Consider the following 15,657-nt stretch of genomic DNA (forward strand, 5'->3'; position numbering starts at 1 on the left):
TTTCGTAAACCTACTTTAATAAACAAAAAATAAGATTTGTGAACCAAAAAATTAAAAGAATCAATAGCAAAGGACCAAGTTGCTTGGCATTATTTGTTCAAAACACTATCTATAATGACGAGGTAGGGCGGGGATGAAAGATTGGTGGAGAAGACGGTGGTTGTTAATACGAGTTGTAATGAATTGAATATCGCATGTGAAAAAAAGTAAAATTCGTATTTGAAAAATCACGACTCAAATAAATATACGTATTTTAATCCTACATCCTTGGTATCTCTCACATTAATCACACAACATTCTCAAATTAATCACAAAACATTCATTCTATAAACGATCCATAATCACACCCAAAATAATAAAAATAAAATTAAACTCTCCATATTTCCTTAACCAATCCCTACACTCACGTTACATCAACGTTACCTTTTTCTCACAAATCACATGACACTTAACTTGATTACACCAAATTAAATTATGCTAATCTTCTTCATTCCCTCTTAAAATTCGAGCGTTTCACCGACAATTTTTCATTCCCACGTTGATATAGAAATAACTAATTCTGTATCATACTTGGTAATAACAATTATAACAATTAACTCTGTTTTATTACATAAAAAACCGTTTTTTTATAAAAAAAATATAACTTTTTGATCCAAAGTTTTGTACTTTTGAAGTGGGTTTTGTGAGAAAATTTCTGGGTATTTATTAGTTTTTTTGATTATGGGTTGGTTTAGTCCAATTTTGAAGATTTTCAGTATTATTTTTGGGTTTGTGGGATTTGGTATTGGAATTACAATTGGTCTTACTGTTGGGTATTATCTTTTCATCTTTTTCCAGCCTTCAGATGTTAAGGTAATTGCCAATTTTGTCTCCATTTATTTGATTGATCAAGTTTCTTTGTTTTGTTTTGTTGGTTTGTTGTGCATGATATGATATTATGATTATGATGAGGTAGTTATGTTGGTAATCTTGGTTTAAAATGACTAGTGATGTGTAAGGCCGTCGTACCGACAGTAATGCACCAGATGCCATTAGAATTCTGTAATTAAGCGTGCTTGAGCGAGAGTAGTATTAGTATGGGTGGCCTCGTGGGAAGGCCTCGTGTTGCACCCCTTCAAAATTGTGCTTTGTGCTTGTCTTCTTCGTATTTGTGATTTTTTCTGCTGTGAACTTCCATGATGAAGATATATAGGAAGGTTATTTTGAAATTGGGATATTGTGGGAATAGCTAGTATAAGGGGTTAGAGGGAACCAGTTTTTACAAATTACAACTGATTGGAGTCCACAAGTTGATGTTTGCATGTGGGAAATGTTTGGACCTCATTCGAAGTGACGATGGTTGTTGTTATTGGACTGTTCGAGTGGACGTAGTATCATGATTTTTGTTGTCATCCTGATGGAAGAACATGCCCGTTTTGAGGATCTCTCTATTAGAAGGCCGCTTAGCTGTCTGAATGTCGGATTTTCTTTTGTTTAGGCGTTCTTGTAGTCAATGTCTATACTCTATCGTATAGTCACAGTATTTCCAAAGTTTGAGAACATTGAGAGTGCCTGACACCTTCTCTATTGTTCCCGATTACTCTGCAGTGCTTTTAGAGTTTTAGCTATAGAGCAATCCTATGTAGGAGTATGTACTCTTAGTCCCGTCTTGTTCTGTACTATTCTTGGCTTCACCACAGATTACTAGTGTACGGCTGGATGTTGTGCTGGCTTCTAAGAGGCAGTAATGGTTGGCTACTTAATGAGTAGTGAATTGTGTTGTAGACTGCCATCTGCATTCTGTCACTAGGTGGATTAATTCTTTGCTGTGCTTTCTTCGGTATGATTTGTAGTAGAAAAGTGCATGCTCTGTCACTATTATTAAGGAGTAGTAATTACTGAATAGTATCAGATCAATGGAGGTATTTGATCCCATTGTCATTTTATAGATTTACTAGTTTTGGTATCCGGTTAGCAGAAACAAAATTCCATAAGGAACAAAATTTACTAGTTTTGGTACCTGATCTGCATAGGTTGAAATGTTGGTAGAAAGACAGCGGAGTATATTTTATTGATGCAATTATTGGCATGTATGTTGGCATTCAGGATCCTGAAATTAAGCCACTGGTGGAGCAAGATGCAGATACACTTGAGAAGCTGCTCACTGAAATACCCCTTTGGGTTAAAAACCCTGATTATGACCGTGTAAGTATTTGTGGTTGTCTGTCATTATGTTTGCATCGAGTGGCTTGTGGCTGATAGGGTTGTTCTACTCTTGAAATAGATGGATTGGCTGAACAAATTTATTGCTAAAATGTGGCCCTTTTTGGACAAGGTATTTTCACTGTTCTGGATTTTGGATTAAATATTTGTTGTATGTCAGTTGCTTTTTGTTGAGGTAGGCTAATAGTATGTTATCCGTTATATATTGTCCACTCGACGCAGGCAATATGCAAGACTGTAAAGGATATTGCGACACCTATTATTGCTGAACAAATTCCAAAATACAAGATTGATTCCGTTGAATTTGAGAAGCTCACATTGGGGTCGCTACCGCCAACTTTTCAAGGTCAGTGTCTCATGTTTCCTTGACCATTTTCAGATTGGTAATGGATGATATTTTTTGGGACATAAGAAGTTAAGAACTATCTTGAATCATAATCCTATATTTTCCATCCTTTCAGTTCTTGAGATCTGTTTGTTTCTGACTCAATCTAACAGCCTCACCAAGAACCTTTTATTCCCTGCTGGTGCCTGAGACCTTATTGGGCACAGCTATGCGCAATCATCCCTGTGTTAATAGAGGGTGTATTTTAAGAGACAGAATGTTATTTTCTGTTTACCGAGTCTGGACTCACTATGAGGTCAGGAGTTGTTGCTGCTAAGAACTCGCATAAGAAGCAAACATAAAAAAAAAACTACTTATAGTTACCCCCCCCCCTATTCTATGAAATTGCAACACTGGTTGAATATATGTGAATAGTATTTTAATGAAATCTTGCAATTCCATAGAATATGAGGGAGTAACTCGAAAGACATCCAAGTTTATTTGTCTTGCATATGGCGAAGGTCATCACTCATCATCACTTATGTAATTATATGAGAGAATTTGTTGCTATAGTTTTAGGAAGGCTGGCTAGTTTATATGGATTAAGCATGCAGGTTTGTCTATAGAAGCTTAAATGCTTACACCTTGTCTGCTATAATCAATATTGTTCTGCAATAGTCTTGTAATACTTATAAATGAACCAGATATATATAACGGTGTAACCTTTTCTTATTTCTTTTTTCCCTCATGGTCTTGCAGGAATGAAAGTTTACGTCACAGATGAGAAAGAGTTGATAATGGAGCCATCTCTGAAGTGGGCTGGAAATCCTAACATTATGGTTGCTGTGAAAGCATTTGGTTTAAGAGCTACCGCACAGGTAAACTGACTTCAATATTGTAAAATTGGAAAGTGTGCTTCCTATTCGCTATCAGTGAAAGCTGACTACTGCAAGTATTTAAAATTTTGTCAGGTGCTGGATCTTCAAGTATTTGCTTCTCCCCGTATCACTCTAAAGCCATTGGTCCCAAGTTTCCCATGTTTTGCCAAAATATATGTTTCCCTTATGGAGAAGGTTTGTGGCAAACTGACTCTAGTTTCTCGCTCTTGTTTCCTTCCATTTGTTGTGATTGGTTTCATTAAAAGTTCAGTCTATTGACGTATTGTGGTTACCGTATAGCCGCTGCTGCCCATCATTGAGTATTACGTACTCATTATTTCAGAATTTGAGGTTACTTCTTTGAATGAGGATATGTTAATCCCATGTCTGTCTCCCCTTTGACCCTTACCTTTTTTTTTTCACCAACTCTTTCTGTTTGCTCTTGTTGTCTTGTTTACTCATTTAAGTAGTAACTCATCGTTTGCCTTGCAGCCACATGTTGACTTTGGACTAAAGCTTTTAGGAGCTGATCTTATGTCGATTCCGGGTCTGTACAGGTTTGTCCAGGTACATTGTTTCTGAAGTCCTGATTTTTTTTCCCTCATCGTTCTCGCATAAAAATATGAGATTAAAGTACGTGTTAAGATAAACAGACATTAGTGAAGTTGTAGTTGCTGTTATGCATTTGGGTTCCGTTAAAAGACTCATAGGTTATAAAAGGGAACTTGCTGTACAAAATCATTAACAATGCAGACTCCTTAGAATCTAATTTCCCTGTAAAATAATTTCTGAATATATGTGTCTTGTGGCAGGAGCAAATCAAAGAACAAGTTGCTAAAATGTATTTATGGCCACGTACACTAGAGGTGCCTATCCTGGATCCAGCAAAGTATGAGCCTTTCCGTCAATCTTTTATACTCCCACCATGTCGTTTATATTTGTCCCCGATTGGCTTCGGAGGTCAAATGGTGGTGACTTTAACTATGACAAATTTATACATGTACACATATATTCATGGTCAAAATTGACATTGTTTGACCATCAAAGTCAAATGGGACAACAAATTTGGAATGGAAGAACTGAAGAATTATGTGTTAGTCTCAATGGTGGAGCCAGGGAGGGGCTAGCAGGGGCGGTCGCCCCCGCTGGCATTTGAAAATTGCGAAATTTTTAGTTAAAATTTCCGAATTTTTTTGAGTCCCCCTTATAATATTATCGTTTCGCCCCCGCTGGAAATTTTCGCCCCCGCTGACTTAAATTTCTGGCTCCGCCACTGGTACTACTACTACTACTTAGTCTTCGATATAGTCAGACTGTTGCGTTATATTGATCTATACTATGCTTTCAAATTTCAGAGCTATGAGGAGGCCTGTTGGCATTCTAAATGTCAAAGTTATAAAAGCCATGAAGCTAAGAAAGAAAGATCTTATGGGTGGGGCCGACCCTTATGTGAAACTAAAGCTCACTGATGATAAAGCTCCATCGAAGAAAACGGCTGTGAAGCACAAGAACTTAAATCCTGAATGGAATGAAGATTTTCATTTTGCTGTTAGAGACCCAGAGACTCAATCCTTAGTACTTAATGTCTATGACTGGGAACAGGTAAATATCGAGTGATCCATCGGCTTCATTTCTGTGTTGTATTTCTATTTTTTAACGTTTCGTTTCTTCTTTCTGCATACTAGGTGGGGTCACCTGACAAAATGGGCATAAACTCTGTCTCTTTGAAAGATCTTACACCTGATGAACCGAAACTGTTTACGCTCGACCTTCTTAAAACCCTGGATCCAAATGATCCCCAAAATGAGAAATCGCGTGGCCAGATTGTTGTTGAGTTGACCTACAAACCGAATGATAATGATGATCTTGGAGCAAATTTCTCAGATACAATAGTAGAAGCTCCTGAAGGAACACCTGCTGGAGGAGGGGTGCTTGTTGTGATTGTGCATGAAGGTCAAGATTTAGAGGGAAAAAATCATACAAATCCGTCTGCTCGTGTTATTTTCAGAGGAGAGGAGAGGAAAACCAAGGTAGTGTATTGCAATTTTCTCGGTTTTGTTTTATTGAATTATTATGATAACAAAGCTGTTTTCTAGGCAGTCATTAAAAATGCGACTTTTTAACACGGTTAGTTTTTGAAGCAACTGATGCAACGTTGTTCTCTGCACCTCTTCTCTAGCACTTCTATTTTACTGTTGCTTCTGTATCAACTTGTTGTTTTGTTGACATCAAGCAAAATGACCCAGTTCCAGTCTGATAGCCAGCTCTGTTAGTTTACTGGGTGAACCATTTGTTTTCAATCACATATCATCGACTCTGTTACTTAACATGGGTCATCAACTCATCAGGCAGTGATACTTGCGACCTGGTTGAATCTGTTATTTGTTTCGTCTCCATCTTGAATAGTGTGTACTACAAATTTGACGAATAATACGCTACAATGATTTTAGTGCTGCTTTTGTGTATAATGGTGTAGACTGTGAAGAAGAACAGAGATCCAAGATGGGAAGAAGAGTTCAGTTTTGTTTTGGATGAGCCGCCTACTAGTGACAAGCTGCATGTCGAAGTTTACAGCACCTCTTCAAGAATGGGCTTACTGCATCCTAAGGTACTTTTAACTTTTTGGTTAAAAATAGGAATATTTCCGCTTTGTTACCCTGACTCTTGAGTTGATTCCTTGTCGGTACCCTGATACCCAATTCACTATTGTGATCTGTGTTTTGACAAAAATCGTTGCAAGCATAATGAGAAGCGCACAACAATCAGTGAGATACTTTGGTGGGTTTTAACATATTTTACGAGTAAAGCTATTTTTGTGATTTAGTGTAAGTTTTGGTCTTATTACACTTTGCAGTCCCCAAATTGAATTCTACAGAAGCTCGAGGCTCCTCCGTTAAATTTGTGACACCGTGAGAGATATCAAAGGAGGATTAATTAGCTCAAATCTCGTGGAATTTTCTAAAAATACTCTCTGAGGATGCCATATTAGATACACGACATTCTTTTAGTGTCGAATATAAATTTTAATTAAGCGCTTGAGTAGAATATGCTCAAACTAAATCGCAGTTTGCTAAGGTTGAGTGAATCCGGTAACCCACGGGTGCTTGCATGGATAGTGGTTAAAAATTTAAAATTTACACAAAGTTATGTTTTGCAGGAATCATTGGGGTACATTGATATAAGTCTAAGTGATGTGGTGAATAACAAACGTATCAATGAGAAATACAACCTGATAGACTCGAAGAATGGGCAGATACAAGTCGAGCTTCAGTGGAGAGCAGCAGCAACCCCCAAGTCGTAAACTCCCATTTCTTTTGCACAGAACCTTATATATGCCGATTTTAAACTACTAGCTGGTGTTTAGAAGGTTTCGAAAGTCTGAATTGACAATTATTTGAATTTTATGTTACTCAAACTCGTCGATGCATGTTTATGGTCTTAAGTGTCTGATTTTGACTATTTATTTAATTTTTGTAGGGAACGGTTTTGTAACTGAAAGCCAAAGTCCATTTATTTAGTTTTTGTAGCGCTTATAGAGTGTTGTAAGAACGCTACCTTTCCAGTCTTATCCTCGCTTGATATCGCTTGGGGATTAGGCCAGGCTACACGAGTAAATGATTTAAACTTCATCAATGTCGAAACCCAAAACCGGTTTTGTTGAGAGGACAAGAAGTTGACTAACAAAAACTGAGCCTCGAGTAAGCCTGGGCACAATAAAGCCTGAGCATCTCCTTATTTACCCTTCTTTAGTACCCGACCGCACAAAAACTTATCCATAAAGGAAGTAGATAACTATTGAATAATAACCCAAAAACGAAAATAGATAACTAATCACCGGGATCGGAGTGGGGTGCTTCTTACATGTTCTCTTCCCTAGTACGATACTGTTTCTTCCGTGAGGGACGACATAATATACTGTGGAGATTTGAGGGACGACATAATATACTGTGGAGATTTATACATTTTATATGACATTACTACCCTTACATTTCAATTTGAGGATTTTAATGAGTTTTTTTTGTCAAAAACTAATTAATATTTACCCTATTTTCATAAATACTACTCCTACCTAAAGTTTTTAATTTTGCGAGAAACTACCTAATATTTTTTTACTTTTGTCGAAAACTACCAAATTGAAATTAATGAGCAAATGCGACAATTTTTTTTCCAAATTAACTAAAATTCCAACAAATAAGTCAAAATGCCAATCGAATTAATCATAATTTTGTCCAAATTAGCCACAATCTCGGCCAATCTAGTCAAAATTGTAGTAAAAAAATTTGAAATAAATGTGTTAGTAGCTAATCAAAACAGTTGGCGGTGGTTAAGTATAGTAAATAATATATGTTCAATGTCAAAAATAATATTTTCGAGTTAGAATTTTGTCTAGTTTGATCGGATTTTTCAATTTGGTAGTGTCCGACAAAAGTCAAGAAAATTTAGGTAGTTTCTCGCAAAATTAAAAATTTTAGGTAGCATTTATGAAAATGAGGTAAATATTAGATAGTTTTTGACAAAAAAAACTCTTTTAATGACTTACAAGTATAGGGGCATTTTGGTTATGTATAGAAAAATCTTTCAACAGAGTATTTCTCCTCCTTGGATTAATAGGTGTAGGCCGTAGGGTGTATTCTAATACAAAGTAAAAAAAAAAACTTACTGTAATATGCGAATTAATATCGAAATTCAATGACAGAACTTACACATGTAGTGCACAATAACCTTTTAATGGGGTTAAAAGTCATACGATTGCATAAAAGGGTGAGTTTTACTGCCCTAGTGATTCTACTCGGCTCAAATCCATACTAAATCGAATGATATATCTAGAAAAAACACATTTTAATGCATGAAATCTTTTAATTTGAAGCTCACAAGTCGCAGACTCGCAGCCATAGTATCTAAATATGCTTAAGAGTAAATTGCCTTTAGTTGTAAGGAAAAATGTCGTCCCAAAAACACACAGAAGTTTTCCCGATTGTTTTACCAGCGAGTAGGTCTCCTGAGAGACAGTTTTTAGAAAAAAATAGTACTAAAGATAATAAAATAGGTACAAATCATGATTAATAATAAAATGTGTACATTTATTGTATAAATAAGTACGAAAATACTATGTCACGATTAACAATAAAAAGGGTACGCAATACAAATAAAAGGGTACGAAAAATTGGTTTCTCAATAACGTCTCTCCCAAGTTTTAGTACGTGCCAGACCAGATTCATCATATTAACAACATTTGTCGTATTTTGGCAGATAACAAAAAAATCCTATCCCCAAGAAAAAAAAACCAAATCAATACAAACCAATTAAAATAGAAACAAACACACACAAAAAAAAAAAAAATCCACAACAGACGCCATTAAAATTCCACTCACCTCAAAATCCGAGCTAACATCTCCAGTGTAACAATGGCGATGCCGGTAGTTGACACGGAATACCTCAAACAAATCGACAAAGCTCGTCGCGATCTCCGCGCTCTCATCTCTAGTCGCAATTGCGCTCCTCTCATGCTTCGCCTCGCGTTCGTACACTACACCTCTCTCTCTTTTGACTTTTTTTTTTCTCCTCGCGTTTGACTTTTCTTCGTTCGTCCTGATTTCGCGGAAAACTTAAGAAATTGTGTGTGTTTCAGGTGGCATGATGCAGGAACGTATGATGCGAAGACGAAGACAGGTGGACCGAACGGTTCGATTAGGAATGAAGAAGAATGTGCTCATGGTTCTAACAACGGTCTCAAGAAAGCTATTGATTGGTGTGGTGAGAATTTCTTGTTTTTAGTTGATTTTTGTATAGTTTGATTTTGAGTGATTTTAAGTGTGAATGTTTGAGTAATCGTTTCAGATGTTTGATCGATATGTGTTCGTCATTTCTAGTGAATGTTTTATTTATGAATTGCGTATAGTTTTGATTTTGAGTGATTTGTAGTTTTAAGAGTGAATGCTTGAGTAATCGCTGTAGATGTTTGATCGATATGTGTTCGTCATTCATTCTAGTGAATGTTTGATTTATGAATTGTGATGCTTAAAAACGGCGGAACTGAAAAGCATGTTGCAAATTTGCAATTTCTTAGAGAGAAAATCGTTCGCGTAAGTTATGACAATTGAGAAGCGTATAGGATGGAATTGAGAAGCATATACAATTGGATTGAGAGGCGCATCGATCGATATGTGTGTGTGATTTGCTTACAATGTTTGATTACTAAATTGTGATGCTAGTAGTCGTGCTTCAGAAGAAATGAAATTATCGAAAGCATGTTGTTGCGATTCTTAGAAAAAAAAACTTGTTTGAGTCAGTTGTCAAGTTCTCATTGTAGCGTTTTGTGCGTCAAACATGACACAGCAAAACGCTACAACTGAACACTTAGACACATCATTTTAGGCCAAATACGTTAATTTTTTTTCACAAAACGTTGTGTCTATCCTTAATAAACACTTGCATGATTGTGTTCAGTATTTGCAGTAGAGTATGAGTAGTATTCATGCATATAGTTTATTATTCATTAGTTGAAGTATGCTCAAATGAGGTGCGTTGATTACAATCCTCATGCTCCAAGTCCGTTAGAAGTATTGTGCCTTCGCATTACATGATTTTCGGTATAGAGCTTTTGTTTCAGAATAGAGTGAGGTGTTGTGTAATTGAACATGGAGAGGTTTGTTAGTCGCTCTGACATAGGGAACTCACTCACTCGAGCGAAAGCGTAGGTGAAAGCATATCTCTGCTGTCTAAGTAGTATCTGACAAGGCAGTATTTGACAAGAGACTTTTAGAATTTGCCAGTTGGCCGTAAAGATAAGTTTGATAGCATTTCACCTTCTAAGGTTATGTATCAAACTCATTGAATCACAGTGCCAACCTTGAAATGTCCTTAAACCTCATTTGCATCAGAACCTTTCACTTGATACCAGGGTTGAGATTTTGTTGGTCGCTGTTAGATAGGAAACTCATTCAAGCGAGAGAAGGCATAGGCAAAACCATATCTGGTGTCTATGAAGTGTCTGACAGGAGACTTTTAGAATTTGCTTGTTGGCCTCAAAGTTAAGTTTGATTGCATTTCACCTTTGAAGATTATGTATCAAATTCATTGAATCACAGTACCAAACTTGAAATGTCCTTAAACCTCATTTGCATAGTGAGCAGAACCTTTCACTTGGTACTAGGGTTGAGATTTTGTTGCTGGTGTTTGCATATCACGTATCAGTCATTGCTGCCTGTAGGATTCGTTTCTTTATGCAGAGATTTTATAACTAATGTCAGAAGCCTTTGACCGAGTTTTTTATCCTACACCTTACATATTACTAGGACTTTCAAAGCTTCCATGAGTTTATATCTAGTTTCTTGGCTTTGGCTGTGATTAATGAATGTCTCTCTTATTTAGTTATCCATTTCCGGTTGAGGTGTTTTATATCCTAAATAATGTTTCTTCTGCTCATTCTCTTACAACTTACTACTAAGCTCTAGTGGTTTAAACTTTGAAACTACACGATGTAAAAATGTAGTGATTTGATTGAAAGGAAAGAACATGCAAGATACATTGGGTAGTCGTCAATGGTGTTGCCATTTGATATTAAGGGGATCAGCCGACCGGGTGTTGCATCAATTGTGAATAAAATTCTGATGGTGGTTGCCTGCCTTTTTGGCTTACATCATAATTTGGTCATAAAATTTAGTGAAAATGAATCTTTCCCGATGGTTTTGCTATGATAAGTTTGGTGATAAGTATATTTTACATCAAGCTACCGAGAATTACTTGGATCATGGTGTATTCAAGAATGATAAAGGGATCCCCTTACTTAGTTACTTGATGTCCACTTTTTCTTCTCCTCTTGTTGGGCAAATGAAGTCCTGCACTTCACTCCTGCTTGTTTTTTACCTACTAAATTCCCATTTGATAAATGATTCAAGTGGTCAAATTGAAGCCGGGGCTTTGGACAGTTGGACAGTAAAGACATTCATGGTCTTCCCTTTAATTAAGTGTAGTCAATGAAGAACAGTGCTTTTGAGTCACTATGTAGTCGATAACCGTCTTTTTTGTTCGTTCTCCTAGACTGCAGCAGAACTCCCTATTTAGTTCTTTCCTTTTCTTTTAGGTTTCTGCGAGTATATTTTTTCAGGATTAACTGATAGCAATACATTTTCTATACCATTTTTTTTTTCAGAACTTACATAATTTTTCTTCAAAAGTCTTACCTTATAGGTAGGGCTGGGCACCGGTCCAAAACCGGACCGGTACCGGTTTTGACCGGAACCGGAATCAGCAAAATTCATGGACCGGAACCGGACCGGATTACAAAAATTCCGGCCCGGGACCGGACCGGAAAAATTCCGGTCCAAGACCGGACCGGACCGGTTGGACCGGAATTACCCACTTTTTCAAATTCCGGTCCAAAAATTCCGGTCCATTGGACCGGATCGGAATAAAAATACAACTTTAAGGAAAAAAATGAAAATAACAATAATTCCGGGCATTCCGGTCCGGACCGGAAGATACCGGTCCCGGACCGGACCGGACCGGAAAATACCGGTCCCGGACCGGACCGGACCGAAAACTGGAATCTTGGAAAATGGTGGACCGGAGACCGGACTGGAATTTTTAATTCCGGTTCCGGTCCACTCGATTACGGTCCGGACCGGTCCATTTTTCCGGTCCGGACCGGATTATGCCCACCCCTACTTATAGGCTTATATGAATGTTCCTTCCAAACCTTTGGCCAAGAGTCAATTTTGGTTACAATAGAAGACGTTCGTTTAGTGAAAATCAATCTTGGATGACCTTTATTTTTGTCTAAAAAAAAGTTGGTTTTTAGTTGTAGAGGTAGACTATTAGTGATTAATATTTGCTGGAAAGTCACTTTGTTTCCACCAAATGGACTTTTGAAAGGTAGTTTGAAGGAAATGTCCATATAGAAGTATAAGATAGATGTTTTGAAGGAAATTTATATGGAGTATAAGGTATGAAGTTTGAAAAACTGGTATATAATTGATAGAGTACTTTTTATCAGCAAGCCTTTATTTTTGTTAAATGTTCACTAAACTGTAGGCCTCAGTAATCTTCTTCTATTCTAGTCCCATGTGAAATTTCTTCTACGCTTATGGTTTTCAATAGTTAATGTTATTTAATTATTTTGTTACTCTCTTGTGCAACATAAGCTTCACCCTGTCCATCTTCAACTTATATTCTAGTCACGTAATGTCTATTTTTAGGTCTTTATGCCTTCCTTTTCTTCTTTTCTAATTGCAGAGGAGGTGAAAGCCAAGTATCCAAAGATTACCTATGCCGACTTTTATCAGGTGATAGCACATTCTATATAGTTTAGTTGGAAGATAATTTTTTTCGCTTCTCTCCCAGAGGCCAGAACCTCTTTCCCCAACAAATAAAGGGGGGAAGGAAATATTTTGGGAGATTCTATATGCTATTAGTATTGGATATATAAATGTGTTGCAGTCATATTACCTATTTTTCACCAAATAAGAAATATCTAATTGAATCTGTAATGAAATGTTTGTTCTGTTAAAATTATGTGGAAGGATGAATCACTTGTCATGAAAATGCAAACAAGACTTCAGTTTCAAACTTTCAATATAAATTCCCACGCTGTTTGCATGCATGGGAGATGCCAATATGCCATTAATTTCTTCCAGATTCCTTCAGTTCATTTAAGGTGGTTGCTTATAGATTTGACCTTATATTTTTCCCTGCAATGATGGAGTTGGCTGAAACGATTGTTTCATGCACTTCGTATTTTTGAAGCCGTGTCATCTGTTTACTTCTCTTGTGCTGTTTACTTCACAAATTACATCTATTGACAGTTAGATATTGAGTTGCATTGTGCTGTATTGTATGTTTTTTTTGCAGCTTGCTGGTGTTGTTGCAGTTGAAGTCACTGGAGGCCCGACTGTTGATTTTGTTCCTGGTAGAAAGGTGTGTAATTAAGTTAATTTCTGCTGAAACATGTACAACTGTAGGAGTATTGGAGACTGCTCATGCTAAAGGTATGTTACCTCATTTCAGGACTCCAAGGTATCTCCCAGAGAAGGGCGACTTCCAGATGCCAAACAAGGTATGTCTATTGGTTCTTTTTACCTTTTTGGTTTGTCTTGTGAGGAACACACCCAGAGACATCCCAATTTTATTTTCTTTGCGTGCATTGAGCTAAATGTGAAAGTGAAAATCAGAGATGGAATGTTGAATGTACGATTCTGTACCAGGGCTATTAGCTAGATGCCTTTTCAGATTGTGAACTATTTATGAGTGTGCAGAGGAAGTATTAACGGGATGAAGTCAATTTTATTGCAACCGTTGGAAACAATTGCGACATCTCTGTCGTTATCATGCTGTCAATATCTCATTATCCAACCCTTTATGAGAGACCTATTCCACCAAATTGGGTAGGGGGCTAGAAGCATGCACAGCGTTTACACAGTAACAAAAGAGAGGTTATATATTGTCCCTTTAATTGAAAACTTGATGACCATTTGATACTTCAAATAGGTGCACCACATCTGAAGGACATATTTTATCGGATGGGTCTTAGTGACAAAGATATCGTAGCCTTGTCAGGCGGACACACCTTGGTAATCCTTCACCTGACTTTCTATGTGTTTCTATACTATTGTCTATAGTTCATGGGCTAAAAAACTGTTACTTTGGTAACACAGGGAAGGGCACATCCAGAGAGATCAGGTTTTGACGGTGCATGGACCCAAGAGCCCCTCAAGTTTGATAACTCGTATTTTGTGTAAGACTTTTCCTTTCTTTGGCTGTACATTTTTGGTCAAGAGCATCGTATTCTTGTCTTGATGTTCTGCCAAAAGGTATATTCTAAAACCACATGGCAATAACTGTCACCAGAGAGCTGCTGAAAGGAGAATCAGAGGGACTGTTGCAGCTTCCGACTGACAAAGCGCTGTTAGATGATCCTGCATTTCGCCCTTACGTTGAACTCTATGCTAAGGTATTTGGTTTGTTCCCATGCCTCAAACTGTCTACTAGCTTGATAGTGTTACTTGAACTCTTGAAGTGTGAAGAGTTATACAATCGCCATCCCAAGTCTTCGTTTGACTTTGATGGTCAATTAACCTATGTCAACTTTGACATCAATTTCTCTTAATATATGTGGACTGTGGAGTACAATATAAAATGTGACGCATGATTAATCAAAACAATTGTTTCATCTCATCATTTTTAAAAAGTTGTACACATTGTACAAAAATATCGGTAAGTCGATGTCATTTGACCACCAAAGTCAAGTGATTATACGATGCTGTATTGAGAATTCCTTGACTTATGGGATGTATGTCAACTTGTGCTCTACCAAGTTTGAGAGCAATAATTTTGTAATGAAAAAGCCTCCAGTGAAAATTCCGTCCACAATTTGTACCTTAATTCCGGGTTTTGGTAAATCTGGTCTATTACAGGACGAGGAAGCTTTCTTCCGCGACTATGCTGTATCGCACAAGAAACTTTCTGAACTGGGCTTTACTCCTGGTGGGTCCAAGTCAGGGCCAAAGGACAGCATTATACTGGCTCAAAGTGCGGTTGGGGTTGCAGTTGCTGCAGCTGTGGTCATCCTGAGCTATATCTACGAAGTTCGCAAGAGAGTAAAGTAGACGATATTACCCAGAGAAACACAATTCATACATGCCAGTATGCCACATTTAATAGGCATGAATCAGTATCATATTTCTTAAACCTAGGTATGTCTGTACTCTGTACCACCTATCTTCCGATGAATCTGTGTCTGTATGAACTTCCAAAATAAAATTATACCAGATTATAATCAACGTCTCCTTGAGTTTATTTTGGTTAAGACGGTCTTACTAAAGGACCGTCTTAGGTAAGGTTTTGTGATTTTAATAATCGCTTCTTGCTGCTTCATTTCAGTCAGACTGGTCCTCTAACATTTGACTGCTCTTATATGTCTAACTAGTTTAGATCCCGCGCAATGAATGCGCGGTATTTATAGATTTACTAATATAGATCCCGTGCAATATATGCATGTTATTTATAGAGTTTTACCTTTTAGAGTATTATTTATAGAATTTAAATTGACAATAAACTTATTTTCCATGTTTCTCCTTGATGTATTTTGATTAGAGAAATAAATAAAAATGTAAATTGTAAGAAGTAATAAAATGAGTATTTTTTTTTGAATTTTTTTTTACCGAGAAATTAATGATGTTAATTTACAAATATTTACTAATAACATATTTTTTAGCTGCAAATTTTTATCATAAAAAGTTAATGAATTTTAACAAA

General features: G+C 36.9%; 2 protein-coding genes across 2 annotated transcripts; both read left to right on the forward strand.

Moving 5' to 3' along the window:
• The first annotated feature begins 272 nt into the window (after positions 1 to 272).
• LOC141648300 (synaptotagmin-2-like) lies at positions 273 to 6,936 on the forward strand. The gene is made up of 12 exons (XM_074456843.1): positions 273 to 852; positions 2,086 to 2,184; positions 2,264 to 2,314; positions 2,425 to 2,548; positions 3,287 to 3,405; positions 3,499 to 3,600; positions 3,898 to 3,972; positions 4,218 to 4,294; positions 4,761 to 5,007; positions 5,091 to 5,435; positions 5,882 to 6,013; positions 6,563 to 6,936. Exons 1-12 carry the CDS (start codon positions 721 to 723, stop codon positions 6,704 to 6,706), a joined length of 1,647 nt encoding a protein of 548 aa, XP_074312944.1. The 5' UTR covers positions 273 to 720; the 3' UTR covers positions 6,707 to 6,936.
• Positions 6,937 to 8,579: 1,643 nt separating this feature from the next.
• On the forward strand, positions 8,580 to 15,198 carry LOC141648306 (L-ascorbate peroxidase 3). The gene is made up of 9 exons (XM_074456850.1): positions 8,580 to 8,923; positions 9,035 to 9,159; positions 12,640 to 12,689; positions 13,255 to 13,320; positions 13,411 to 13,459; positions 13,891 to 13,973; positions 14,058 to 14,137; positions 14,251 to 14,353; positions 14,817 to 15,198. Exons 1-9 carry the CDS (start codon positions 8,811 to 8,813, stop codon positions 15,006 to 15,008), a joined length of 861 nt encoding a protein of 286 aa, XP_074312951.1. The 5' UTR covers positions 8,580 to 8,810; the 3' UTR covers positions 15,009 to 15,198.
• Positions 15,199 to 15,657: the final 459 nt, after the last annotated feature.

Source organism: Silene latifolia, chromosome 3 (genome assembly GCF_048544455.1).
Source record: "Silene latifolia isolate original U9 population chromosome 3, ASM4854445v1, whole genome shotgun sequence".
NCBI classification, from domain to species: domain Eukaryota; kingdom Viridiplantae; phylum Streptophyta; class Magnoliopsida; order Caryophyllales; family Caryophyllaceae; genus Silene; species Silene latifolia.

Coding starts and splice junctions, on each gene's coding strand:
- LOC141648306 (XM_074456850.1), top strand. CDS start 8,811: ATGGCGATGCCGGTAGTTGACACGGAATACCTCAAACAAATCGACAAA. Junction 13,974..14,057: donor TGTCAGGCGGACACACCTTG/GTAATCCTTCAC, acceptor TTGGTAACACAG/GGAAGGGCACATCCAGAGAG. Junction 14,138..14,250: donor TTTGATAACTCGTATTTTGT/GTAAGACTTTTC, acceptor AACTGTCACCAG/AGAGCTGCTGAAAGGAGAAT.
- LOC141648300 (XM_074456843.1), top strand. CDS start 721: ATGGGTTGGTTTAGTCCAATTTTGAAGATTTTCAGTATTATTTTTGGG. Junction 853..2,085: donor TCCAGCCTTCAGATGTTAAG/GTAATTGCCAAT, acceptor GTTGGCATTCAG/GATCCTGAAATTAAGCCACT. Junction 2,549..3,286: donor GCTACCGCCAACTTTTCAAG/GTCAGTGTCTCA, acceptor ATGGTCTTGCAG/GAATGAAAGTTTACGTCACA.